The following is a 26,370-nucleotide window of genomic DNA, read 5'->3' on the forward strand; positions in this document are numbered from 1 at the left end:
CTATAATTCTGAAGCACAATGCCCATCCAAACTGCTTACATATGGACTATGCTAGGTTTTTCCAAGAGATGTATGTTAGAAATGCATTACTAATGACAAGCTTCTATGACAAAAGTGGAAGTACAGAAAAAAAGATTCTGATCTGGCTATTAGGGATGCATTTGTTCATACTGTATGCTTTCCATTTTCTTGAAATGCAACTTTTGCAGAAGAAAATAGCTGCATATAAAATTCCCTGCTTATAAACTCAGATGGCTCTAAAAGCCATAACGTCCCCTGGTACGAGGCAAATAAAAATAGAAGTGACATTTAAAATCCTGCAAACTGATCTAGAACGTTCCAGAATACCATTATACTAACAAGCCCCAGTACAATATAATTATAGTACTAATCCATACAAATTGGAGATAACACAGGTAGTTAAAAGTAGCCAATTTTATTCAAATGATTTTAAGATGAAACAATTGTCTTCTCCAAGTTAGACATACTTATCATACGCTTTTTATTCAAATGAAAACTGATAATTTTCCTGCTACAGAACTGTATCAATAGAATCCAGAGTCTTGAGTAGCCCAGTTAGGTGCCTAAAAACAAACAAAATAAGCATCAGTCAAAAATATGCAATACTCATTTCTTCTCCTATTAAGTTTCATACAACTTCCATCTAACAGAATCAACTTGCCAACTTCCCCTTTTTCCACTGGTGGCTGACCAACATATTTTCTACTCCTGAGTCTGCAACGCTGTTCATTTTTCTTCCAATAATACTTACCCACAAATACTTGTATCACAAATGACACTGTCAGAGGAACACTGACTTACAACCCAGTATTGTCAAAGAGCACCAATGTGTGATGGAGAGGGCGATTTAACTCAGTGTTCAATATTCAGAGTAATTCAAGTATAATTCACTCCGAAAAGACATTAGCTACTTTCATACATGTCACCTCCTTAAAAGGTGTTTTTGGATGGTGAAAGGGACCATTTAAAGGAAGCACAATCAAATGACTGAAACAAGTAATTAGGCATTCTTTTTTTCTGTTTTGTAGTGAGAGGAAACAAGAGAAGAAAACAAGAACTGCTGTAAAAAAATAAACATTTGTCAATTTGGTCAGTTGGTTAACTTTTGGCACCAGAACTAGAATTGAGCATGCCTGAGGAACTAAGGAACAGGCTAGAATTACACTTTTAACATCATTCATGTTCAAGAAAAAAAAAAAAAAAAAAACAAACACAGATTCTGAAAAATACAACTCATACTGACCTCTGATCTACCACTCTGATTCAATTTCTTCTCAATGTTCATAGCCAACATTTGGCTACGAAAAGACAGGCTTTTGGTCTTCTCAATCACTTGCTGATAAGGTGACACTGCATTGTTGCCCATAACTACATGGCCCTAAAATGCAATAAAAATAAGGAAATTTAACAGTAGTACATAAGCCTTTATTTTAATGCTCTGCCTTCAGAGCTTCTACAAAAGTTCTCTCTCACGCAGAGCCAAAACACAGTAGTGAAGCTTACTATAGTTTGTGGGCAAAGAAAAATGAAGTGGAACACACTACTTCTAGGTAAGAAATCACTTCGATCCATGCATGAGTCTTACCAGCTTTGAATCCAGTTTGGCATCTAATCGTGCATTTCGAATTAGATTGACGATCCATCTTTCTGCTTCCTCAGGTGTCATATTTAATTTATCTGCCAACATACTAGAAGATAACAGGCTTATCAGATCAAATATGGCCTCTCTCATGTTGATAAATATACTCAGAGCCTGTGAAATACGCATTAAACCAATACACGAAACTTTGCACAGCACAAGGCTTTTCTTCACTGTTTTTATATAATTAGGAAACCTACTTTCCTTCAATTGAAATAACTTTAAAACATAAAATCCTTGTTTCCCTCCCCTTGTATTTTTTCACCTCCTTAAAAAGGAAAAATCCTGTAACTGCTTGGAATATTCTGAATAAGGAATTCATTCCTTGAAGTACGTGCTTACTGCATATCTTATCTTTAACTTATATATTTATTTATATTCCTATTAAAGCATGCCTACATAAGAATTCCTTGAAAAATTGTCTATTACGTTGTGGTGAGACTCCATAAAACAGCAACTGTTACGACAAGGGAAAAAACTGAATTCCTTTTACTCTTCTTTAAACCCAGACAGCAGACACATTTTAAGAGTAATTAGACCAGTAAAGCTGTTTGACTGTCACACAACTACCAATGAACTTTAAACTTCCAGAAACAAGGGCCACAAGAGTACATAGCTTGGTACACAATATGCTGAGTATTCATCATGCATTCAATGTAGATACACTACAGTATTCTGCAATTTCAAGGGTGATTAGCAGAGGAGGAGAACAGAGAAAGAAAAATGCTTAATGAAATAGGCACTCTTATCCAGAAATAATTCCCTCTGATGGTGTTCCCTGTGGCTTCGCAGCCAACTCCTCCAGCTTCCTGCTGGCATTTGGCTCCCAGAGTTTATTTGCAACACTCATTCTTCCATCAGCTTCCAGACTGCGTTGACAAACATGAGGTAAGGGCTGCAGACATCACCAAAACCCAGCTGGTTACGCTGGAGTTGCACAAGAGGTCCACTTCTCACCAATTTACAGGGTCTTGCTAAAACATTTTTCTGAACCCAAAAGCAATTTTATTTTATACTAATTACTGTTCTATCAATTATTAGCCAGTCCACATAGCTAGACTGCCTATTGATTCTTTATATGGTCTCTCCTTTTACACACTCTTATCTCTTAACTTTCTTCCAATTTCATTTCTGTCACAGATGAATATGAAATGAAGCAAGGAGAAAAATCAAAGTAACTTTAATACTGACCTCAGTCAGTGAAATAACAACAAATACACAACAAGGTACCTGGAATCTTACAAAGAAAAGGTAACTAAAACCCAAAAATAGTTGCTACTATTTCATCTGAACTTTTAATCAGTAGAGCACTTCAAAACTACAGTTATGGCAGACAAAGCAAAAGAACAGAAGACACAGATGTAAAATTTTTGTGGAATTATCAGCATATAAGCAGCAAGGGGTACTGAAATCTCAGCAGGAAGAAACTACAATTTTTTTTCCCCCAAGTCTTTGAATTTGTGATATTAAGTACTTGACTCTAAACAAAGAAACTCTAAACTGAAAGAATAGTAGGGGAGAGCAAGCTAGGGGAATTCTCCTACTTTTCTGTTTGAGATATTTTATTAGAATCCTACTGATAACTCTTCCTGATGACCACACGAAGTGGCCACTGCCACAACTTCATGGATTAAGTTACCTACCTTTGTGATTTGGCTATGGAGACAATCAAGAATCAAGTAGCCAAGGATTTGGGTAGCACAACATGAGGTGGCTCCTGCACCAAGTTGTAATTGGGTGCACAGACTTGAATCAAGTGACTTCCAGTGGTCACTTCTAAGCCATAGCACCCACATTTTACTTTTTCCTTAACTTACAGCCCCTCTGCACTGCAGTGGGTGTAGGTGCAACATAGGCTTATAGGGAAGAGCTACTGCAGAGCAGAAACAATTAATTGCTTCACATCATCCAGTAGATAAGTTGTACCTTTCTCAAGAGCCACTGAAGATAAGGTTTGTTAACCGAGTAGTCTTCATCACATGTATGTTTGCACAAGAAATTAGATCAATCATTCCTACTTCCTATCGTGGGAGACTGCAGTGCCAACTATGATCAAAACCAGACTGAAAACTAGATTCTTCTAATTAGATAGAAAGTTAAGATGCACTTTAACTACTATGATGGGTTTAAGCCTAGTTTACTCCAATTATAACTTGTTTTAAGCAGAACACATGGAGTACGGATGCCAGCAAATTCCTGAGGAACACATTTTTCTCTGTAGATCCAATCCTCTTACACCCACTATTTACCAACATAAGCACAGCCCTAGGAAGTTCTTCAAACCTCAAGATGTCTTATGAGAAGGAATATATATTCTCTACACTCATGTACTATTAGTCTTGAAGGGACAAATAAGAGCTATGAATTGCTTTATCCATGTCTGTATTTTACAAAATAAGCCTACCTCTGAAGAAGCTGAGCAAGTATGTTAAAATAGTTATATGGACAAGCATACAGCACACCTCTGTACAACTTCTGTACAGGTATTTTCTTCCTCCAACATGCACTTAAAAATCTTCAAAGTTACATAATGAAAGTAACAGAGGGCAGAGAAGGATATAAGGAAACTTACCTGAACTTCTAACTTTGAAATTCAAATTGACTTAAGATTCTAAATATAAAATAACAGGCAGTAGAACAGTCACCTTTCAGTAAAACAAAGGGCTTTTTAATGCTGGTAGTAATACTAAGACTTCAATCAAACTTTTAAGGCAAAAAACAACCCAATTTCAGCATTTGCTACAATTAGGCTCCAGCTCAGAGTCCCCTCACAGGCCACACTGAAGCAGCCAGCACCACCTTAAAGTGCCTGGATGCACAGTGTGAGGAGATAATCCTCTGGCAAAGTAACACAGCCAGAAAGCATTTTCAATCCTTCCAAACTGAATGCACTAAAGACTTATCCTAATTATAACTATGTTACAAACACCATTCTTCTACTGCACTATTAAATATGCATGTATTCAGTACTCCTGTCTACTGTATCATGTTACATGCTGTTCAAAAAAAAAAAAAAAAAAAAGCTCTCCAGATTATTTCCACCCTTTTGTCTTAACAGGACGCTCACTTATTTGGTTCATGCTGGAAGAAATGCTATTTAAAGTTTTCCTCTGCATAAACAGAATGGTTACTGAACTTCCACACAGCCTCATATATAAATAGACCTGTTGTGTTCTGTGCACTGAAAGATAAGATACAGAAGAGAAATAAAGCATACTGAGCTCTTCAATTAAATACAGGCATATCAAAACTAATCAAATCACATTCTGAAATAATTTAATCTATTACCCCATGCTAAACATGGTATTTTAAACAGTAAACTAATTACAGGATGATTTAGCACTGATAAATTTAAAATTACAACTGATAAGGAAACTACATCCTTTGGAAAAAAGTATCAGCTGCCTAACAGATGTAGTTAGAGAAATCAAATAAGCCTCCTATTTAGTATTTAATAAGGACATTAATATAAGTAATTTAATATATTTAATATACAGAAATAGCAGTTGAAATTGCTCATGGAGAGAGAAATGCAAGAACTCTGCTCAGCCAAACTTCAATAAGAGCATTCTGATGTGCCAGTTCCTTCAAATGAAGCCTAGAATGCACCAAGAAATACTTACGTACCCCATGGAAGCCCAAATCTAATGCTTGTCACAACTTGTGCAGAAGTTTAAGGCTTGAGTCCGTCATTTGGAACACTATGACCTAGTGCAAACTATCTCCTTAGCGATGACTGATTCCACATGAAGTCACCAGAAATGATACTATGCCAGCAATATCCACACCTAACTCAATTACTTTCCTCAGAACACATCATTGCAATTATGGAATAAAGACACTGCTATCTCTACTTCCAAACCACACAATGAGAACAAACTAAAATATTTTTATCATTTGTGGTACAAAACTGTATGAACCATAAAGCAATAAATGCTCCATAGAGGATAATATGCCACATACCTTGAAACATCAAACAAAGCTCACTATTTTTGCTATCATTAATCATTTCTTTCAGCAGAGACACCTGCAATGCATTAAAATGCATCTTCTAGGCTCTCTACTTATCACTTCTATGATCTGAGGTCTAATAAACTTCTAAGAATGACATTTAGCCCTTAGTTTAAGAAGAACTATCTAACCATCTAACTTCATTAAGAACGTGCGCCTTCACAGAAGAATCTTCTTCACAGAAGAATCACTTGCAGGAGATAGCAAGACCCTACGTAGTTTCGTGTATTCCAGAAACTCCACCCTTACAGAGCTTAGTTTACAAAGACATTATTCCAAAATTCTTATTTCAAAGTCCCTTTGTGTAATACTTTGATTCAAGTATTAGTCACCTTACAAACATGGATGTAAGTACAAAAAAAGCTCTGCTCACGTTGTTTAGTTCAGTTTACTACCTTTTAAGCATGCTTAAAACACACTGCAGCAGAGTTAAGTTCTCAAAAAAAAAAAAAAAAATAAAATCACCTTCTACCAACCTTTGCATTGCATTTTGCTTACTTTAAGCACCTAACAAAATACAATCATTTTCCAGATACATTATGAAAGTAATTTCTGGGGCTTATCCTACTAAAAAAGTTAATAAAAAGTCATCCTTTCAATAAGCTTACAAAGTTCTGGAAGAATTTTCAATCAAATTCTTCTATTTTTTTTTTTTAAATCAAGAAGCATTAAACAGCTTCCTCAGAGGTCTAGTAGGTCTCCAAAACAAGACTCCACTGAATTTGATTGATTTACCAGCTCTGATTTCTGCTGTTCGGGGGATCTCTCCAATATTCTCCAGGAAAATTTTAGAGTAACATGGACATACAGAGAATGGAGGCATACACCAACTGCAGCAAGATCTCAAACATGCATAACACCTTTTTTTTTGCGTAGTTTTTACAACAAAGGTATTGGAAAAGTCTGCTTTTAGAATATTAGTTTGAGGAAGTAGCAGACATCTTTGCCTATGGGAATATCATTGCCTTATGGCTGGATCATTCCAGTAATGCACAGGAATGAAGATATAATTGAAAAAAGTAGTACAATCATTTTCAAGGGATGTGCAGTTAAGACATAATTGATTGACAGACTTATGGTTAGGTAAACAATTATTGTATTTGCTATTATTTACTTAATACTATCATTCCTTATCAGTGTGTGCAGAAATGAATGCTTGCCTGGGTGGAGAAGGGAGAAGAAAAGACAATTTGTGTTAAATTTCATTAAAATCACATAGCTTTAAAATATGACTGCTATAATTAAAACAAATCCCTTTAGAGCTATGCATCTAGAAAGACAACTCCCTAATTAGGTTTTAGTTAATGAAAAAAATCATTACATTTGATGATTGAACATCTTTAGTACAAAAGTTTATGCTGTTTGTCAATCTCACTTGCAACTGATTTATCTGTATGGCTGTATAAAAGAGCTCTCTTACCCAATGCTGATACACTGATGGATGCGACAGAAAGTCTCAAATATAAAGAGACGGGCATTCTCAATGAAGTCCTCAAGGCAGGCAACTAGGAAGAAATCATTCACAAGCACCTGCAAGCGTAAGGAGAAGAGGAACACTGAAAACAAATGTGGAAACATGGAAAGAGTAATTTTTTTTTGGTCACTCATCTTATTTATTGATGGAACAATGTATTAGAAACTGTTCTCAGCATAATCACAGAATCACAGAATTGTAGGGGTTGGAAGGGACCTCCAGAGATCATCGAGTCCAACCCCCCTGCCAAAGCAGGTTCCCTACAGCAGGTCGCACAGGTAGGCATCCAGGCAGGTCTTGAACATCTCCAGAGAAGGAGACTCCACCACCTCCCTGGGCAGCCTGTTCCAGTGCTCCATAATCCATGATGGACAAAAAAAGTCTGCATTTAAAATGACTTCCCATGAATCTGCAGATTGCTAAATTAACATTACACACTAATCTGATAACTGAGGTTACCAAAAAGAACAGGGTCTCTCAAACCTGAAGACCCCTGCAGTAACACACAAAACTTAACTACTCTCCTCTTACTTCAAGAGATTCTTCTCATTCTGTCTTATCACACAAGCCAGGCTCATTAGCAGTAAAACTGTGCATGTTAAGTTCAGATAAAAGGATCACCAGCCCTTAGCAGTGAATACTAACCTTTATTACTTTTATTATAGCAGTGAATTACTAACCTTCTTATCTACTAAGGTAACCAATATCAGTGAAAAGAGTCAAAAAAAGATTAAGAACTGACAATAGTTTTCAGCTGTGAGAAGCATTAACTTTTACACTAGTCAACCCAAGCACTGCTTATCTTTAACTATACTCATTTTACATGAATATACACTTACCTACCCTGATTTTACAGTGTTTTTCAATGTCACCATCCCAGAGCACAACACTTCTTGGAACAGAAGGTAAAGCCAACCTTTTCTTCAAACTAACACTGAGAAGCTGAAAGCTCAGCCAGAAGTACAATCACTTACTTTTTGTTCTAGGAGCTGACTAAATATAATCTTCAAGCTAACAAAAAAAACACTGGCAATGGAATTTGAGTTCAAATTTCAAGTAAATTAGCTGGCTTTTGAGAATTTCATACAGACCTGTAGTCAAAGAAAAAAATAGAATTATAGAGCTTACTGTTTCACACTCCCTCAACTTCTTCTGTGCACCATCAAAATCAAAGTTAACATACAGGCATTCCACAAATTCTGTGATGGGGTCCCTATATGTGTAGGACTCCTGTCAAAATAAAAAACACAGCTCTATTAGGAATCACTGCAACAAGTTCACTTGAATATTATGTACATTACTCAAACAATTAGATACTGGAAAAACATCTCTTATAAGAGCCACATAAATGTTTTTAATAGTCTCATTAAATAACCACAAGTGCCATTTCAGTCCTAGCATTTAGGACTGCAACCTTCAGGTTAAGAAAGCATCCATGACTTTTACTTATCTTCTACCAAGCACTTCAGTTTATTAACATATGGTAAGAACAGATATGCTTCCTAAATTTCAATTTCAAGTCCAAATACCTGCATCATTTGTTATACTCAACAAGATAAGGCTTACACATATAATGCTACTTCTATACAAAGTACTCCATTTTGATATTACGTAAGTTTCTCAATCACAAGGCAGAAACAACATTATACACACACCTGTGAGTGTAAATTAAGATGCAAATACAACACCTTCTGGCATATCTCTAACAAACACTTTATGACAGCTAAATTCAATCTGTTACTACCAGCTTTGGTACTTATAAGACCACCAGCGATTCAGTAAGTTACTAAAAAGGCTCTTTCAGTAGTAGATGAAATATTTTTCCTTACCAGAACTGTATTTATAAACCTCATTATTTAGGTTCAACATTTAGTTTTTACACACCACTGTACTTTAAGTAATTACTGCTCATTATGTGAAAGAGCTTGGATAATATTTTCAGTTTAATGAAGATGAACATGTAACTGCCTACTATCAGTTCAATACTTGCAGAATCTTCATGTCTTAGTGTTTAGAGAATGGACAGACATGCCTCTTAGTACCAGCCTGCCATTAACACCGGACAAGCCACTTTATTCAATGCTTCATTCCCCCCCTCCCAACAAGTTACAAGTCATCCTGCATGAACAACTTTCAGATCCATAAAATTTAACATTACAGAATTTGATATTATTCATCTACTCTGTATGGTTCATATTAAGTAATATCACTTTATTAAACACATCAACTAGTATGGTATAATTAGTGTTTAAAGGTTAACTGCTTGTATACAAACTGCATGCTGATTTCAGACAAAAGCCTTTGCAATAAACCCCTTGATCTCTACCAAGCATCTTGTTCCTTTTGTTACTCCAGTAAGATCCTAAGACTACTCATAACTGTGAGAACAGAAGCATTTAAGAAGGGCATGCAAATTTGAATGTAAATCAGCATACAAAGACTACTTTTGAAATGTATCTTTTGTATAAAAAAAACTCCTTGCAGTGATGGCTGAAAAAAATAGACTACGATTCAAAACCATTTCAAGTGTCTTGCAGAATGTTCTGCACTTACAAGGGAGAGGGAAAGTACAACTTGATGCACATTTCACTCCTTAAGGAATGACTTCAGTAAGAGAAAAAAAACAGCACTGAATGTGTAAGCAGTCCCAGAACAAGCACATTAGAAGCAAGTTATACGATTTCAGTGAAAAGGAACAGAAACTACTAGAGATTTCAGTTCTTACCTGCTGAATAACCTTGACAAGGTCCTTCAGCACTTGTCTACGCTTTCGAACATCCTTATTTGTTATGACTGCAGTAGTGAGATATCGGAGGATATGAGGGCACATTGTCTGAATTGCATTGAGATACCTAAAGAAAAAAAAAAGTTCAGATAACAGTTCTCCATCAAAACATCACTTATGATAGACAGCTCATAAATCTTTTATACTATATGCCAGCAGTGTGCATTTAATCAAATAAAGAAGGATGATTTGTATTTGTTAACACTCTGATGATCTCTAGCTGGGGACAGGGGAAGGGAGAGAAGACAGCAGTGCACCAGGTAGTAAAGAAAGGGCAGTTAGCACTGCAGAAGAACAGTCCATATACTGCTGATAACTTCTCAGCATTAATCTGTTGTAGGTATCATACAGGCACAACAATTTAGTTCTCACAAACAACAGTAGCATTTCAGTTTGCATTTTTATTCTTCTCAGATTTTCCTCAAAAATCCTTTTCAAATACATCTTAACAAATCCAACTAGGTAAGTCTAAAGGGCATCATCTTCCCCTACCACCCTAAAACATGCAGTAGTAGTTCGGTATATAACAAATATTTTTTCAATTCCCCAGAACACCAGAAAAAAAAAAAAATAGTGCCAGATCTTACTGTTCTACTACCTGCCTCCCTGAAAAAGGACAAGTTATACAACCCTTCCCTTTCCCCCTCTCCTCCTCCCCCCCCCCCCAAAACACGCTTGGAAAATAAAAAACAAGCATAATTACAACTTCTGAGACAGCTTCAGGGTGTGGACTCAAGGTGTTGGACAAGACTGCATAAATCATCTTTCTTTAGTGATTCAAAAACCCCAGCAATACAGCACAACACAACTTACTGTGGTTGATAGAGAAAGAGGTCAATGATATTGTCTCTCCCTTTAGGGTGGTTAAAAAACACAAATAAAGACCAATGGATGAGCCATGTTCTTTGCTGAAGAGACTGCAGTGGAGAGCTGACTGACTGAAAGAAAAAAAAATACAGCAATGATTTAAACAAAGGTACTAAGACTTCAATTCTTAAAAGATCACCATGCTAATTTGAAGTTACTACATCCCTTTTTGATCCTGAATTGTTTGTAGTTCTTCAGGCCACAGCTGAAGAAGGAACACTGCTTGGCTTCTCTACCTTTTTAGCTTATCCTCTTTTCTAAAGCATCACAACATTTGCCATAGACTTTTCCCAGTGATGAAGCACCACAGAATAGGAATATAACCTTCATTTAAACCAATTGACATGGCACAAATAAGAATTCAAGTCTATACATTGCTGGATTTGCTCCAAAGTTAACAGCAAATCAAAGAGCTGGAAAGCAACACGTTGTGAATGAATGGATATAACAAGTAATAATCACTCATGGGATCATGACAGCTAACTACTACGATTCTACCCAAAAAGCCATGGGAGTTTAACAACTAAATCAAATTTTGGAGTTTATAACAGCCATACAGGTTCATAAAGATCAGAAAATTTCAAAAAACTCATTAACATTACTTATCTGCCACACAAAATAAAGAACAATTCTGGGAGGAGAAGAAAAATATCAAAGCTCCTATTAAGATTCTGGTTTAGAATAGTAGAACATCAAGTTATTTCATATACGGCCATTGAAGCCCAACAAGCAGACAGGAAGATAAGTTCTTAATCGTGTTAGCTGCTATGAATTAGTACTGCAGTCCAATTCTTCCAATTCATGTTCCTGGTGCCCACCTCTCACTGTCACATGGTAAGGAAGCTAAATTGACTGAAACCTGTTTCTGATAAAAAAAAAAAACTTTCATTTTTTAAGAATACCGTTTTCCTTAGGACAGAGTATAGTTTAGATGCATACATCTACTTCCTTATATTAAAGGAACAGTATAACTCCCTGAAATTTAAGTAGCAGCTTCTCATAATGAAACCATGCTCTCAAATGCTCTCATATACATCCTTGAAGCAGGTTTGGTTTCCTGGAAATACCTTAAAAGCTCTCGCCTTTTTTATTTTTTTTTTGCCAAAGCAATAAAAGAAAAGAAAAGGTCATTTAAAAAGAAAGCTTCCCTATTCCTTCGCCTTTTCTTTTCCAGCATCCTTTTGCTTTCTCACCACCAAAGGAATGCACAACTGTCTCTAATGAAGCACAGTAAATGGCTCTTAATGAGATTTCAAGCAATTCATATCAAAATTTGAGAACTAATAAATTCTAACCTCTCACCTCACTAACATGACCAAGATCGTACTTACATTGTTATCTATCGTCTCCTTCAATCTTGTGAGGTCTTCCATGGCTGCATCCCAATTCTGCATGAGAATTTCAGATGCCAGTTTCCCCCACAGTGAACTCAGAGCATTTCTGTCTGTTGCTGGAACCTATTTTAACAACAGCAGAGTTATATTCATTTTTTTAAATTATTAACTTCTGAAAAAGAGAAGAAAAATATCTTCTGGTAATATTTTTAACTTATAGAATGTCAAACATGCACGATTCTCTCTTTAGATATATTTCTTAAAGCAATTTACATACATAAAGACAGCACTAAAACTTCTGAAGTAGAAACTAGAAAATCCTGAAAGACTCCCTGCTGCTGCAGTTCAACTTAAGAAATAATAATTAAACGTCATCTAATGCTCAGCCTCTAGTTCCAGATTTTTCATACTATGCAGAAATGTTTCCAAACCATTAGCACAAGCCTCTTAGAAAGCAGGCTTCTAAAGAACTTGTGATAGCAGGTATTAGTTCTTATGATGTGATTACTCTAAAGCTCTTTCTGCTAATGCTGCAACAAAAGCATACTTAACCAACTCTAGCTTTGCAGTAACAAGCCTGTGTCCTAGAAGGGTAGTTCTGAGGTGCTAGTCCTGTGTTAGACTAATCTGTGTTAGATTTATACAGGACTGGGTTTTGCTAGGTCACTGTGTCCAATTCTATTCACAGATCAGTTACAATAGCTTCTTCATAGATTGTCATCACACAGAATTTAGAAGAAAAGCTTTTCAGACTTAGTAAAAAATATATTCATTAAAACTATTACCAGCATAAAAACAGTACTTGTTTTGAAATTATTTGACATAAGAGAATAATGCTAAACCTAGAAATAAAGCACTGAGAATTAAGGACATCTGCCCACAAATCGTTAGTAACTAACTTACTTCCTCCCTCAGCCCATGAATCACACACACAACACAAAATCACACAGAGAAGTTCAGCCTTATTATCAACATTTAGATAGATAATTCAATTCACTGTCACTCTCAACTCCATTTTCATTAAGATCTAATCTCAAAGTTACTTTATGGTTTACAATCAATTTTAAAAGTTATTGTTATTTATTCTAGCAACATTTCACAAAGCTTAGGATAAGTTCCATGGAATCACATGGGTTCAAAATGAGAACAACATGGGTTCAAAGCAACCTTAAAGCCCATCCAGTTCCATCTCTGCTGCCATAGGCAAGGTTACCACCCACCAGACCAGGCTGCCCAGGGCCAAATCCAAACTGGCCTTTAATGCCTCCAAGGATGGAGCATCCTCAGGGCAAACAGTTCCAGTACCTCACCGCTCTCAGAGTAAACAATTCAGAACTTACCAGAACCCTGAAGAAGTACAGGTATTCTGCAGCTCCAGAGTAATTGCCACATTCATACTGGAATTTTGCATACCTGTAGAGTGTATCTAGGTACTCCTGTCTAAACTGAAAAGAAACATAAATAAAGTGTTTTCCTCACTAGAAAGAAAAAAAAATGTTTTTACACACCCCTTTTAATAGAAGCTTTGGAAAACCTTTAATAGCAACCATTACTATCTTTGAAAGTTATTGTGAACAGTGAGTACTATGCAAAACTACTTTAATCCACATCACTGAATTAGTGATCATGCTGGGGGAAAAACAGCTGAAGTTCTGCTTTACAAAGTAAGACACATGCTAGTTACAAGGATGTATTTTGTTTGTATAAAATGTATGCACTCAAAGACATTCAAATAGGCAGAATTTCTATTACTGAAGTATTCTACTAGCTACAATCAATTGAGACAAGCCAAATCAGCAGCACTTTGCTGTTCAGTTGTTGGCTGTGGGGGAAATAGAGTGGAGATGTTTAGAACTGAATTCCAAAAGATACAGCAATAGAACACTTACACCATGCTTCTCAGCTAAGTAGTCAAACAGCATACGACCATCCCTAAAACAAAAAGATAAAAACTGATGTTTTCACAAAACAAACTGATTGCCACCGTGCAACACCCTGCACACCAGCCTTCAACCATTAGAATCACCTAGTGTTAATTCAGAATACTTCTCCAGAGACTGTACAAAAGTAACTGCAACAGTAGTGAAGCAACCATTCCTAGCATTATGAAAGTTTTATGTGGTAAAATTAACAGAGTTTAAAATGAGTGCTACCAGCAAACACTACCATCAAGAAAAAGTAAATTTTCTATTTGACAGCATTCTCAGCTTTCAGTATGAAAATTTAAATCTGATTTAGAGCTCTTCTCAGTCCTGTTCTAATTCCATAGCAATTACTCTACCCAAGCAGTCGGGAGTTTAATAAGAGACAAGAGGGAAAAAAGCAAGTCAAACAGCTAGAAAGGAATTCTCCACCCAATGTCAACACTTGGAAATAAGTAAGCAAACCTCTACCACAGACAGAGGCATCTGCAGGACACAGTTGTTTATACCAGTGCATTTGTTAGGTTCTAAACGTTTACATACAACCATATTTCTGAATTTCTTTTTATTTAGCATGCATAATAAAAACAACCACTCTTATTATGACAATAGAGAAATTCAAGTGTCCTCTATACAAAAACAGGTTTATCTACAGCCAGTCTTCCATTAATGACCCCTGGATTTTAGACATGTGATATTATTGAGCAGTTCATTTTATTAATAGCTTTTTTTTTGTCTAGTAATTGCAAAGGTTCCTGATCAGCTCTTAGAACAAAATTTTAGCACGCCAGTTTTTCACCTGGTGATGTACTGCAATTATCTGGCAACAAGCACCAACACTGAATCCATACACATAGTTTCTATTTGGAAATGTATTCAACAATCCTCTGTATTGCAACAAGGTGGTTCATATTATCAAAGTACTGTAAGAATGTTGCATTTTCTCTCTTCTAGTTCTCCCATACCTGCAGGTACCCTCTACTTCATTTCTTCTGAGAACTCACGTTTCAGTGGGGTGGGACAGACACAAGGACTCAAGCCTAGTTCTGAATAACCTCTTAACTGGCATTTGATGAACACAGTTAAATCATATCTTGCTTTATAAAACTAAGTCCTTTTTTTATAAGCTAAGAATTGCAGTTCTCAGTATGACTTGCAGAACATTTGGAAGAGCATCACCAGTTTCTTCCAGTGGAAGATTCTGCAAGGATAAGGGATGTTGACTATTTCTCTAGAAACATCTTAATATTCATTGATTATACATCAAGGAATCCAAACATGTCTCTTATTGATCTTTACAGAATTTTATAGTGTTCTTTAGACAGATACTTCTTTTCAGTCCAATCAAACCCATTTCAATCAATGATGTCCAATGATGGGGACCAGAACCTCCAGCAAAAAAATAGTATTTCTGAGTAGCAGAAACCATTCTGACATGCATATTCACAGAAATCAGCAAGAGTTTCCTTATCCCGACATGCTTTTGCCAGCAAAAGCTTAAGTACTTTCTGACTATCAGAAGAGAAAATAAAGCTTTTCCCTGAAGTGCTGGAAAACTAACCAATTTCTAATGAAATCCTGTTTCATGTGTGCACTGAGACCCAATGCATTGTATCTCACCATTTCTGCACTGATAAAGACTACATCGGATTAAAAATCCTGGAAACAACATGCTGAGTAGAGAAAATGCACATTGTTCATTTGCATGGGCCAAAAGGGGTGACTAAGCTTCTCAGCAAGTTGGGTGAGGATGGGAATAGGAGAAAAAGGATGGTAATCTGCACTTAGTTAAGTTCTTCCCTCAGTTATTTCAGGTAACTGTTCCCTTTGGGAAGACTTCTCAGAAGGATTTCAGGTTGTGCATTTCACATTCACCTAAGAAAATTCCAGAATTAATACAATCTTCCATGCCAGGAGATGCATAGAGCTCACTGACAACAGATCTAAGCACTGGCTTCACCTACAAATTGAAGTTGAGCCTTAAATGTTCCATCTAATGTGGCACGCTACTTGAATCTTAGAGTAGGAAAGCTGAACAAAGGATCTGATGAGCTTTCCATACAAGGGTTAGACACACAACATAATAACAACGGCTCTAACATAAAGACAACCAGCAGTAACTTCCACTGAGTAAATACCACCCACCTTTCTGTTAAAGTCATGCAGTTAACTTTCTTAACTGTGATAGCTGAATCCTTTCTCACAGGGATTAATTAAGCTTCAACCATAAAACTCACAGTCCGTACAGGCAGTATGTAGACTCTCGTCCTACTTTAATTATTCTCCAAATCAATTAAGAAATCGGACACATCTTTTAAAAAAAAGAGCAATTCCTAGCACAACCTCACATCCAGTTGGCCTGTCCAAGGCAGGGAATGGAGAGAGTAAGAGAACACGCCTGAAAGAAACATATGCTACAACACCAGAACGATGTTCATCTATAAAGCCTCTCAAAATGGAAAGACAGCATTCTACAGCCTCCTGTGGAAGGCAGATAAAGGAAAGATGATAAATGATCTGCTATGAAAAAGTAATTTCATTTTTTTCAAACCTTATTTCAACTCCAAAAAAATCCAGGCTGTACTGAATAATACCTGGCATTTGTCCACACTTGATTCATCTAAACATTAGCTGAGGAGATTTTTGTACAACAGGTAAAAGCAACAAGAAGCTGCTTAAGGCAACTTCAATCACCTCATCACAAACACTGTTTGCAATGGTTGAAGTAAAAACACCTTTCCTTGCAATTAGTATACAGACAGCACCCCTACCATCAACACCTAAGAAGATACCAACAAGCCCTCATGAGGAAAATACATTAAAAGTTACCTAGTAGACTGCATTTGCCTTGTTGTTTCTGGATCCTCAAACATCTTGACAATAGGCTCAGTTTCAGCTTGAAGCTGTTTCAGCTGTGCAACAACAGTTGTTCTCTTCTCACGCAAAGCTTAAAAAAAAAAAAAAAAAAAGAATTCCACATACAGATTGAGTCTTTGCAGAAACTAACCTGTAATCACATGGTGCTGACAGCACATTTAAATAGGTTTTCTTCCAATTGCTACCTAGCTTGATCTTCCAAGGAAGTCACAAAACCAGAGATACCTATGAACTCGTTGGCTTAACAAGTAGTCTCTACCATATGGTTTCTCATAGCGTGCACAGTTCTAATCAAACCACCCAAGAGCAGATACCTAAAATAGCCTTGGCTCAAGCTAAGGTATGTTCAGGCTTCCACTAAAGGAGAAGCACCTTTTTAAGTAACTTTGCTCATTCCAAATAAACCTGGGGAAAAAGTAAAAAACCTAAGCTATGATACTAATTAGATTTTCCTCTAACCAACCAGGTTCTAAAAGTACACTTTTAAACTATTTCACAACATTACACATGCTAACTCAGAACTCTTTATGAGAAATTAGTAAGAAAAAGTGGCCATCCAAGACTTCCATGTGCAATAAAATGAATACTTAAAAGTTCAGCCCATGTGCTTAAAAAAAAAAAAAAAAAAAAAAAAGACAGTAGCACCTTAGGACTGGAAATACATGCCAAGAAACATATGGGATCCAAGAAAGACAAACCAAGGCCAAATCTTAGGAGATAATAGAACCCAGAAGCCACTGGAGAGGGTCACACACCAGGGCACAGAGCATTACAGTGAGTCTATCAGACTTTTCTTTCATGATTTCTTTTGTAGAGGATATCCAAAGTGGATAACACCATTATAGTGACCCAACCTAAATCCAGAAGTGACTTGCCTGACAGGAAGTATTCCAGTAAGGAGAAATTATCTCCAGCTTCAGAAGAATCTTGAGATTTTAAAATGGGAAACAGATGAAAAACAAAAACATTCAGTTAACTTACTAACAAATGTTTTTCCCTTTCCCTGTGACTGGCTGCATAATCATAAGGTGATTGTGGAAGGCAAGACATCTAAGTACACTAACTTTAGAAAACTTCTACTACAGTAAGGTCTTAGCAAAAAGTTACTGCAAAATTGAACAAAGTCAGTAAGCCTGCAAGTAAAAAGAAATGGCACATACATACATTCTGTTAAATGTAACCTATCTTTGCATAGAAAGTTCCACGTAAGAGTCATTTGTTCAGATTGCTTGTGAAAGCATTAGCTCTGCTACTTCCTGTTCTTAGAAAAAAAGGCCAATATAAAATAAGTCATCATACTAAGATAAGTCCTATACTTCCAAAATGCATGCAGAGCCAAACATCATTAGCAAGATTAAAGTTGTTGGCCACTATGAAGGCAGTTTTCCCAATGGCCAAGTTCATCCAACTCAGGTGCAGCTATGAGCTTTCAAACCTAAAGAGCTTAACAACCTGCTTAAATACTTCACTGTAATCAGATGAAAAATATGAGACTAATTACTTTTGAAGGCATGCTACTGATACTGTAACATTCTTCTCTAGTAGTTTAGAAAGTCTGGAGCAAGAGAAGAAAAATAAACTTTGCAGCTTTGAGAATTTAACAGCCCTGAGATCACCTGATGGAACTGAAAGGTGAAGCTATCATTGTAACTGCTCCTTGAATGACAAAAGTGAAAACCTGTCATAACCTTCTCATAACTGGCACTATCAGCCCAATGGAGCACTGCATATACACCTATAAAGAACAGACAATGCTAACATATGACATATTTGATCAAAATGTTCAATCCAACATCTGTAAGTCTTAACAGTTCTACATATTTCAAAAGGGGCTGTGAGTCTTTAATTTAAAGAACCTGGAATGAGCAAGACTCAGGCAAAACAGCTGGAACCTGTACCCAGATAAGCAAAAACACCTGAATTTCTTCCTCCTAAGCTGCAGACTAGGCAAGCTGTAAACCCACTGCAGTTTAGAAAAAATTGAACAACTCCATAAGATGAACTAGAAGTGTATAAACAGGGTGAAATGCCTATTCAGAGAACAGCATCAGGAATAAGAAAACTCACAATAAAGATACAATGAAAGAAATAAAGGAAAAACAAACACGAATAATGTAAGCTAAAAGCTAGTTATCTTATTTTTCTCCCCCCTAAGCTACCATGTGGGAAGATGGATATTTTCTTAAATTTTTAAAAATCTTGCAGAAGGAGATATTTTTCCTAATGATAGAACATTAAGCATTAGTTTTCGTATGTCTATAATGATTTACTTTGGACTTTCTCCTTCTAGAGAAGCAGCATTTATCTGTAGATACAAGTGATTAAGACCAGGAGTACGCAGTGTTCTAGTATTATGCATTCTTTCCTTAACATCAAAAGAAAACAGTACTGAAGCTTGAGTGCCACATTAGAAGTACTACCAGCTATTAATTTACAAGCTAAATAAATATAAAAATATTTCTTTATCAACTGAGCAACTTACCATGTGGAATTTCATCAGAATAAAGATTTTTGTACACATCCATAGCAAAATCCACCATGTTGGTATCACTAAGGAGATCCAGTTTTCCTTGAAGTAGTTCTTTTTCATTATATATCTGAAACAAAAATCATCAACAGATTTCTTTGAATACTGCTAAACATTTACCAATTCAAATTATCTAATTACCTTTATTGTTACCGTTCAATTTATGAATTTTGTCCAACGAAGTTATTTTAAACATCAACCTCTCAACTTTTCAAGGTCTGATACCTCTGTCAAGTGGCAGGGTTACCATAAAGTGTCTCTGTTTTTCCAGTACCAGTAAGACAATGCTAATTTCCTGCTATTTATGAATAGCAGAAACTTCAAAAGAATAGTTAGGAGACAAGTCATCTTTTTAGATGATCATTCCTAATGAAAGTAAATGAGTTACTTTGTGGGCCAAAGCAAATTATGAATTCTTCATGGAGAAAGGGGAGAGAATCCAACGTGAAAAATCTGACCAAGACTTAAAACAAACCAACCAACAAATAAAAGACACACCTGTTCTGGCCCCAGAACTTAAGGAAGCACAGCTCTGAGGGAAAGTTCAGTGAATGCTTTGCACAGTGCATTCTGACTAGTGTAGACTCAAGTTACTCAAGTTTAATCTCAAAAGATGCTCAAGATGAAACTTGAGTTGTAGCACAGCTTAATTTAAAATATGTCTACACCTCAGGCAAGCTGCATTGAGCTTCTGTAGTTGGGTCATTTTCTTTAAGTTTGTTTAACTACTTCTTAAAGGTCTTGGTAATAACTGAGCTATGCATTACGAATATTAGGTCTTTAAGATTCAGGTGAGGATGTGAACTACCAAAAAACTCAAACATGCACATGTATGAAGGCTGTGTTACACTTCACTGCATCATGATCTCTCAGACACAAAACTTGAAAGGTTAAGTTCAGCTTTGAACTGAAGAGTAGTCAAGATAACACACTGCAATAATATCTCTGCTTAACCTGTAGTGGTCCACAAATGCCAAAACACAAAAAACACCCCGGAGATGACTGTTACCAACCTAAACCCACACCTCAGACAGAAGAACTCGGCAGGTCAGGTTGTCCCATGCATGCATGTTGGGCTAGCTTATTTTTATGGCACCTAAAATAGTACGCACTTCAATATCCAAACTTGGGCAGCCTTGCACGTTTTGTCTCCTTCTTAAGACATTGGAACTAAGTACTTTAAGTCATTTTGATTGACACAAGTCCAGCGTGAAGCACCTCTGGCACAACCAGGTTTCACACGGGGATCCAGCTTCACACCCACAAAAACAACGAGGGATGGGACACGGCGGGTCCTGCGCTTGGTCTGAGCGCAGAAATAAAACCAGAGCGGCAACGTTTTATCGCAGAGGCCGGTAAGTAACGCCGCCCGCACCGAGGGCCCCACGGCCCAGCGCCGCTGACAGCCGTACCTGGGGGGCGGCCCGCACCATCACAGAGCGACGGAGAGCGAGTGGCCACGCGAGGCACAGCTCCCGCCCTCCCGCTTCCTCCCCACGCAGCGCACTCCCCGAGCCGGCGCAGGGCCGGGCCGCGCCCACAGGGCCCCGGCGAGGCAGAGGCACCGGCGGCACCCGGCACCGTCACCGGCGCCGATACACCGTTCCTCGCCGCTCGTCCGCTCCAGAGCCGGCTCCCTCGCACTTAGAGCACGCACGTACCTCCTTGACAGAGAGGAACTCCAGCAGCGGGAAGACCAGGTGTCGGTCCAAGAAGTGCGCGATCTTCGTGGTCAGGTCGTACTCCGCCATCTTGGTGCGGGAAAGAAAGAGGCGGGGCGAACGCCGGCACGCGAGGAAGCGGGCGGTGACGGCCTCTCTTAAGGGCTGTGCGCCTGCGCGGGATTGCGACTGCGCTCTGACTGAGGGGAAATGGTCTGCAGGGCGCATGCGCAGGAGGTTTGAGCGTTCGCTGGTGTGAGGCAGGCGAGGGGCGGTGGGATCTTTGGGCTTTCTGTGTGGAAGGAATGAGTGGGCTGGTGTCCGGGAGCTTCCAGTCCCAAACTTGAGGTAGCTTGGGGTCCGTGTGGGCGCTGGCTGTAGGACCCCAGTGTAAGTGGTGACTGTGGGGCCTGTGAGCTTCCTGAAGAAGCTAGCAAGTGGCAGAGATCCAGGCAAACGTGGAAATACTTTCTTAAGTTTGGCCGTAGAAACAGAGGAGTCAATGATGTTATGGATACATCACAGCGTGGATACAGCATGTAGCCTGAGTCAGGAGAGCAGCATATTTTCTAAGATGTAAAGTCACTCACTCTAAATGGTGTAGAAAGTGCTTTGTGCTTGTAATGTTTTCAGGCTTAAATTGTCTAGAAATGAGTATTTTCCAACAATCAGAAATTAAACTCAGTATATCTGCTGGCTTTGTAACTTATCTGCTTGTTCTTTGATTGGCTTGTGACTCCCTTCTTCATATTTTCTGCTAATCTTTTATTACTATGTTAACATGCATTATATCCAAGCATTGAACAAGCTTGCCAGAAGTACTTACTTTAGTGTTCATTTGTTTTGTTTACCTGATTGTGGGCTTTTTAGATTCATTCATTATAACTTTGACGTGGAGACAGAAAGGACTTGTGGTGGTGGTGGAGATGATGTTGTACAGTTAGTTGCTATGACAAATGTAGTTTTTCTTTACTAAGACTTTGGTCCTGGATATGTTTCTGATGCGTGTGGCCTACGCTGCTGTCAGATACTTGGGGTATGTAAAGACATCTACCACAGCTGTACTGCACACTGAAGTGTGAAGCTGGTATCTTTTATCAGGTCATGCTGAATCTGTAGTAAACGGCTAAAGCAGGTAAGTGAGATTTTTCACAAGCTCTTTTCTCAGATTTTTCCATAATTGGCCTCCTTTGTTCCTGTGTTCCATGATCGTTTTTCTGCCTGGTCTAGAGTCTGGTGCATCATGGGGAACCTTCCAGCCCTTAACACCAAAGAACTTTTCTTTTGCATTTGTAATTTCAAGTGAACTATTTTTTATTCTATAAGCTGTGTGTGACATACCTCATGTTATAATCTTTTCATTTAAGAAAAAGACGACATGTGCATCTGTAACGTGTGTTCATAATAGAAGAGCCTATATTTTGTTTGTTCTCTTACACTGTGAACAATAAACTAGGATTTACTGGAGCACCAGATATGATGCTGAACCTTTTTCTTTGACGTACTAATGAAATGGAGACATGTAGATAAGGAATGAAATAAATATAGTGTATAAAGCATTTATGTGGAGTGTTATTTAAAAAAAAAAAAAAAAAGAAAAAGAAAAAAAAGAAAAGAAAAGCACCATATTTCCAAGTGGTCAGTGGTCAAAAAGGTATGCAGTAATTTGGGTGGAAAGGATCTAAAATATGATGTATAACTGTAACTTTGTGGCTAGGGTTCTCGTCTGAGTTGGGGGTTGTGAGTTCTGCTGGCTTTTTATTTCTGTTAGGTAAGGGAAGATAGCTATGAAGAACAAGATGGACAACTCTTTCAAGTGGATGTCACCAGAACATGCCAAGAGGCATGCAGGGCTTTGTTTCTTCACATTCCTGCTCCCCTATTCAGTTGTTGAGGTATAAGGAATTCAGTCATGCCAAATGGGATACTGAGCATGAGGTCTTGGCTACTGTGAGCCTACTGTGGGTTTTAATAGAACAGGGAATGGTCCTGTTGTATTAACAGGATCATCTGATTTTCAAATCTTTCAGCTTTTTTACTTCTGCTGGTGACTGACATTAAACCACATTTTTTAGTTTTCTTTTTTAAAAGGAGTTTAACAGAAGAATCACCCACTGGGTAAGCAGCCTGCAAAATCAGAACTTTCTCAAACTGAGGTGAAGTGCCACTGGACACCTAGAATGCAAGTTTCTGCTTGAAGAACGGAAATGTATCACTACTTTCTCAGTTACTATGTATTAATAATACAGTTGGTTTCAGTTGCACAAAATTTTTTAAAGCATTTCCTTTGTTTATAGTTTTGTTGTCTTTTGTTTGTTTTTTAAAAATGTCATGTTGTTTCTGACAATACATGGGAAACATCTACATGTTACTATTAGCAGGTCAAAGGAAGAAAAAGACATTAACTATGAGTACACTTTTGTTCATGGCAGCCTGCTTTAAGGTTCAGCCTCATTGGAAGCTTGGAATAAGCTGCATGAATTAGCTTATGTAAATTGTGCGTAACAGATATATGAATGTACTGCTTGAGAGTGTTCTCTGACTTTTTATCATGGCATAGAGTTGAATTTATCCAAATGAGTTGTGTCATCCTTTGAAATTATGCATGACTCCAGTGTTTGTCACAAGAATATAAGGCCCATTCCATCCTTGAGAAGGCATAAATAATTTGCTTAGTGAATCATAGGTGCAAACTATGCCTATGGCAGCTACAGCTGCTGTTTGTGTTGAATAGCGAGTTAATATAGTTGTATTACAGAGTAGTTTTAGAGTTGGTTTATTTTAAAAGTATTTGAGAAATTGGAAATAAGGATTTAATAACACTAAGCCATTCTGTCACCATTAGTGATGTGCTTCCTGTTTTGCTAGAGAGACGTAAAGGCAGTAGAATACAAGAAGAACAGTGAACAAGAGTATTAGAACTACTGGTGAAAAATACTGCCATGGTAGCTTTGGTGGGAGGCTGCAGAGCTGCCAGTGGAAAACAGGCTGTGAAGGCACAGATGGAGGGCCTGTAGCCATTCAAAATTCTAAAGAATCCAAGGCATTGTGCAATGCTGCTTTCTATTTTATGCATGACTATCTGGAGAAGTAAGTACAGTAATGAGTGAAAAGGTGTGAAGAACTAGCTGGGAATGGCCTTTTAGGAAACAGTTCTGACAGTGCTGTGCCAAGAGAAGCTGTCTGGACAACTTTTTATCTGTTGTAAATTCCCAAAGTGAAATATACTATGTTGAGGAATATTGCTTGAAGAAAAGAATAAATATCACTTACTGAAATAGCTACACTGCCCTTGATGAAAATTATTCTAAAATACACTTTCATGGCAAAGCAGTTTTAGTCAGTTTTAACTGCGTAACTGGAAATTTGGATTTGTTTAGAGCTCTTGTACAAACACCTGACTGAGAATTAGTATGAGGTGTTACTAACCACTGGGCAAGCTTTCACGTTTGACATAGACCAGACGTGAAGCCAAAGTGCTTTAACCTTGTAGACCACTTCCTTTCTGGAAATTCATTTTACTGTACTTAAGATATTTACTACTGTGCTTAAAATCTCTGTTTTTCTTTATGAAATAAAAGTCACTTGGCTAGAATTACCTAGGAAAATATCTCAAGATAATGGTTTCTTTTACTGTGGCTGTGATTCCGTAGTTCTTAATTAGTGAAGAATTTTTGTCTAAAGGATACCAAGTACATAATTGGTTTTCTTTATCTCATTGTTACCATAACAGTGAAATCCAGCATTCTTCAGGTTGCTAGAATTAAATTATCATAGTAAAATATTTTTCCTCTTGTATTGTCAAGGGGATGCTTAACCTTTTGCACATCCTTTGAAACAAATGATAGATTGTGTGATTCAAATCTTATGTAACTTGTTTATTTCTTCATTTCAGTACTTACAATTTGGAAATAAGATGCCTTTTAGCATTTTTTAATATTTGAAAAAAAAAATAAAAAATGTCTGCATTCCATTACTTTTATTTATTTATCTTTATTGAAACAAAAATATTCCTGAAGTCAAGAATGGGACATGTACAAGAATTCACTTCATAGTCACAGAATTGTTTGAATTGAAATGGACCTTCAAAGTTCATCTAGTCCAACTCCCCTGCAGTGAACAGGGACACCTACAGCTAGAGCAGGTTGCTCAGAGCCCAGTCCACCTGATCTTGAAAGTCTCCAAGGATGCGGCATCTACCACCTCTCTGGGCAACCTGTCCTACCACCAATTTCTCCACTAAACCACATCTTTTAGTACCACATCTTGAACACTTCCAGTGGCAATGACTCAGCCCGTTTGTGCAGCCCGTTTCTTTTGGAGAAGAAATTTTTGCTGATATCCAACCCAAACTTCCCCTGATGCAACTGGAGGCCATTCCTTCTAGTCCTGTTGATAGTAACATGAGAGAAGAGGCCAATCTCCACCTTGACACAACCTCCTTTCAAGTAGTAGAGAGCTATAAGGTCTGTCTCTTCATGTTCAAGAAACAGTCTATTTCCACCTGAATTGTGGGGTATTTATTCTGCTCCCCATCCCAGACTTCCAGGTCAGGGAGTTGATTGTCCTGACAATAATTGATCTGACTTATAAAAACGGATGTAAAGAAGGCATTGAGAACCTTGGCTGTTTAGTTATCCTCAGTGGTCCGTTCCCTGCTACATCCAGTAAAGACTGGAGATTCTCCTTAGCCCTCTTTTTGTTAATATAATTGTAACAAAGTTTCTCGTTCTTTTGTACTATAGTGGCCAAGTTGAGTTCAAGCTTGGCTTTTTCATTTCCAATTTTCTCCCTGCATATCTTAACAACTTCTTCGTACTCTCCCTTAGTTGTCCTTCCCTTCTTCCACAGAAGGCAGGTTGTCTTTTTTTCTCCTGGAATCAGAAAAAGTTTCCTATTCATCCATGCCAGTCTATCCTGCCAGCTCATCTTACAGCACAGGGGGACAGCCTATTCCTGTGTCTTTAAGACTTCCTTCTTGCAAAACTAGCCTTCCTGGACTCCTTTATTGTGCAGGACTGAATTCCAAGGGACCTTCCCTACCAGTGTCCTCAACAGTTCAAAGTCCACCCTCTGGAAGTCTAAGGTAGTGATTTTGCTGATCCCCCTCCAAACTTCACCAAGAATCAAGAACTCTACCATTGTATAGTCATGCTGCCCAAGTCAGCTCCTGGCCTCCACTTCTCCCACCAGTCCTCTATTTGTGAACAGCAGTTTTAGTGGGGCGCCTTCTCAGTAGGCTCTCTTACCAG

General features: G+C 37.7%; 1 protein-coding gene and 1 long non-coding RNA gene across 3 annotated transcripts in view; one reads left to right on the top strand and one right to left on the bottom strand.

Moving 5' to 3' along the window:
• Nucleotides 1–420: 420 nt before the first annotated feature.
• Nucleotides 421–21,234, bottom strand: EIF3E (eukaryotic translation initiation factor 3 subunit E). 2 transcript variants are annotated; one of them, XM_042869703.1, is made up of 14 exons: nucleotides 21,119–21,234; nucleotides 19,413–19,527; nucleotides 17,806–17,856; nucleotides 16,883–17,000; nucleotides 14,021–14,063; nucleotides 13,472–13,576; nucleotides 12,129–12,254; nucleotides 10,744–10,868; nucleotides 9,871–9,997; nucleotides 8,274–8,375; nucleotides 7,092–7,201; nucleotides 1,607–1,709; nucleotides 1,265–1,399; nucleotides 421–584 (listed from the first exon to the last, which is right to left on the bottom strand). In XM_042869703.1, the coding sequence occupies exons 1-14, from the start codon at nucleotides 21,206–21,208 to the stop codon at nucleotides 546–548; spliced, it is 1,389 nt and encodes a 462-aa protein (XP_042725637.1). In that variant the 5' UTR covers nucleotides 21,209–21,234; the 3' UTR covers nucleotides 421–545. The 2 variants fall into 2 exon arrangements, with proteins under 2 accessions (XP_042725637.1, XP_042725638.1); XM_042869704.1 differs by lacking the exon at nucleotides 17,806–17,856.
• Nucleotides 21,235–21,329: 95 nt separating this feature from the next.
• LOC122179065 overlaps nucleotides 21,330–26,370 on the top strand; it is a 35,565-nt gene continuing 30,524 nt past the window's right edge. The window contains exon 1 of the long non-coding RNA XR_006178524.1: nucleotides 21,330–22,253. This is a non-coding gene — a long non-coding RNA (uncharacterized LOC122179065). The remainder of the gene's footprint in view (nucleotides 22,254–26,370) is intronic.

The sequence above is a fragment of the Lagopus leucura genome, unplaced genomic scaffold (genome assembly GCF_019238085.1).
Source record: "Lagopus leucura isolate 7727_CA_CO unplaced genomic scaffold, USGS_WTPT01 Super-Scaffold_100002, whole genome shotgun sequence".
NCBI classification, from domain to species: domain Eukaryota; kingdom Metazoa; phylum Chordata; class Aves; order Galliformes; family Phasianidae; genus Lagopus; species Lagopus leucura.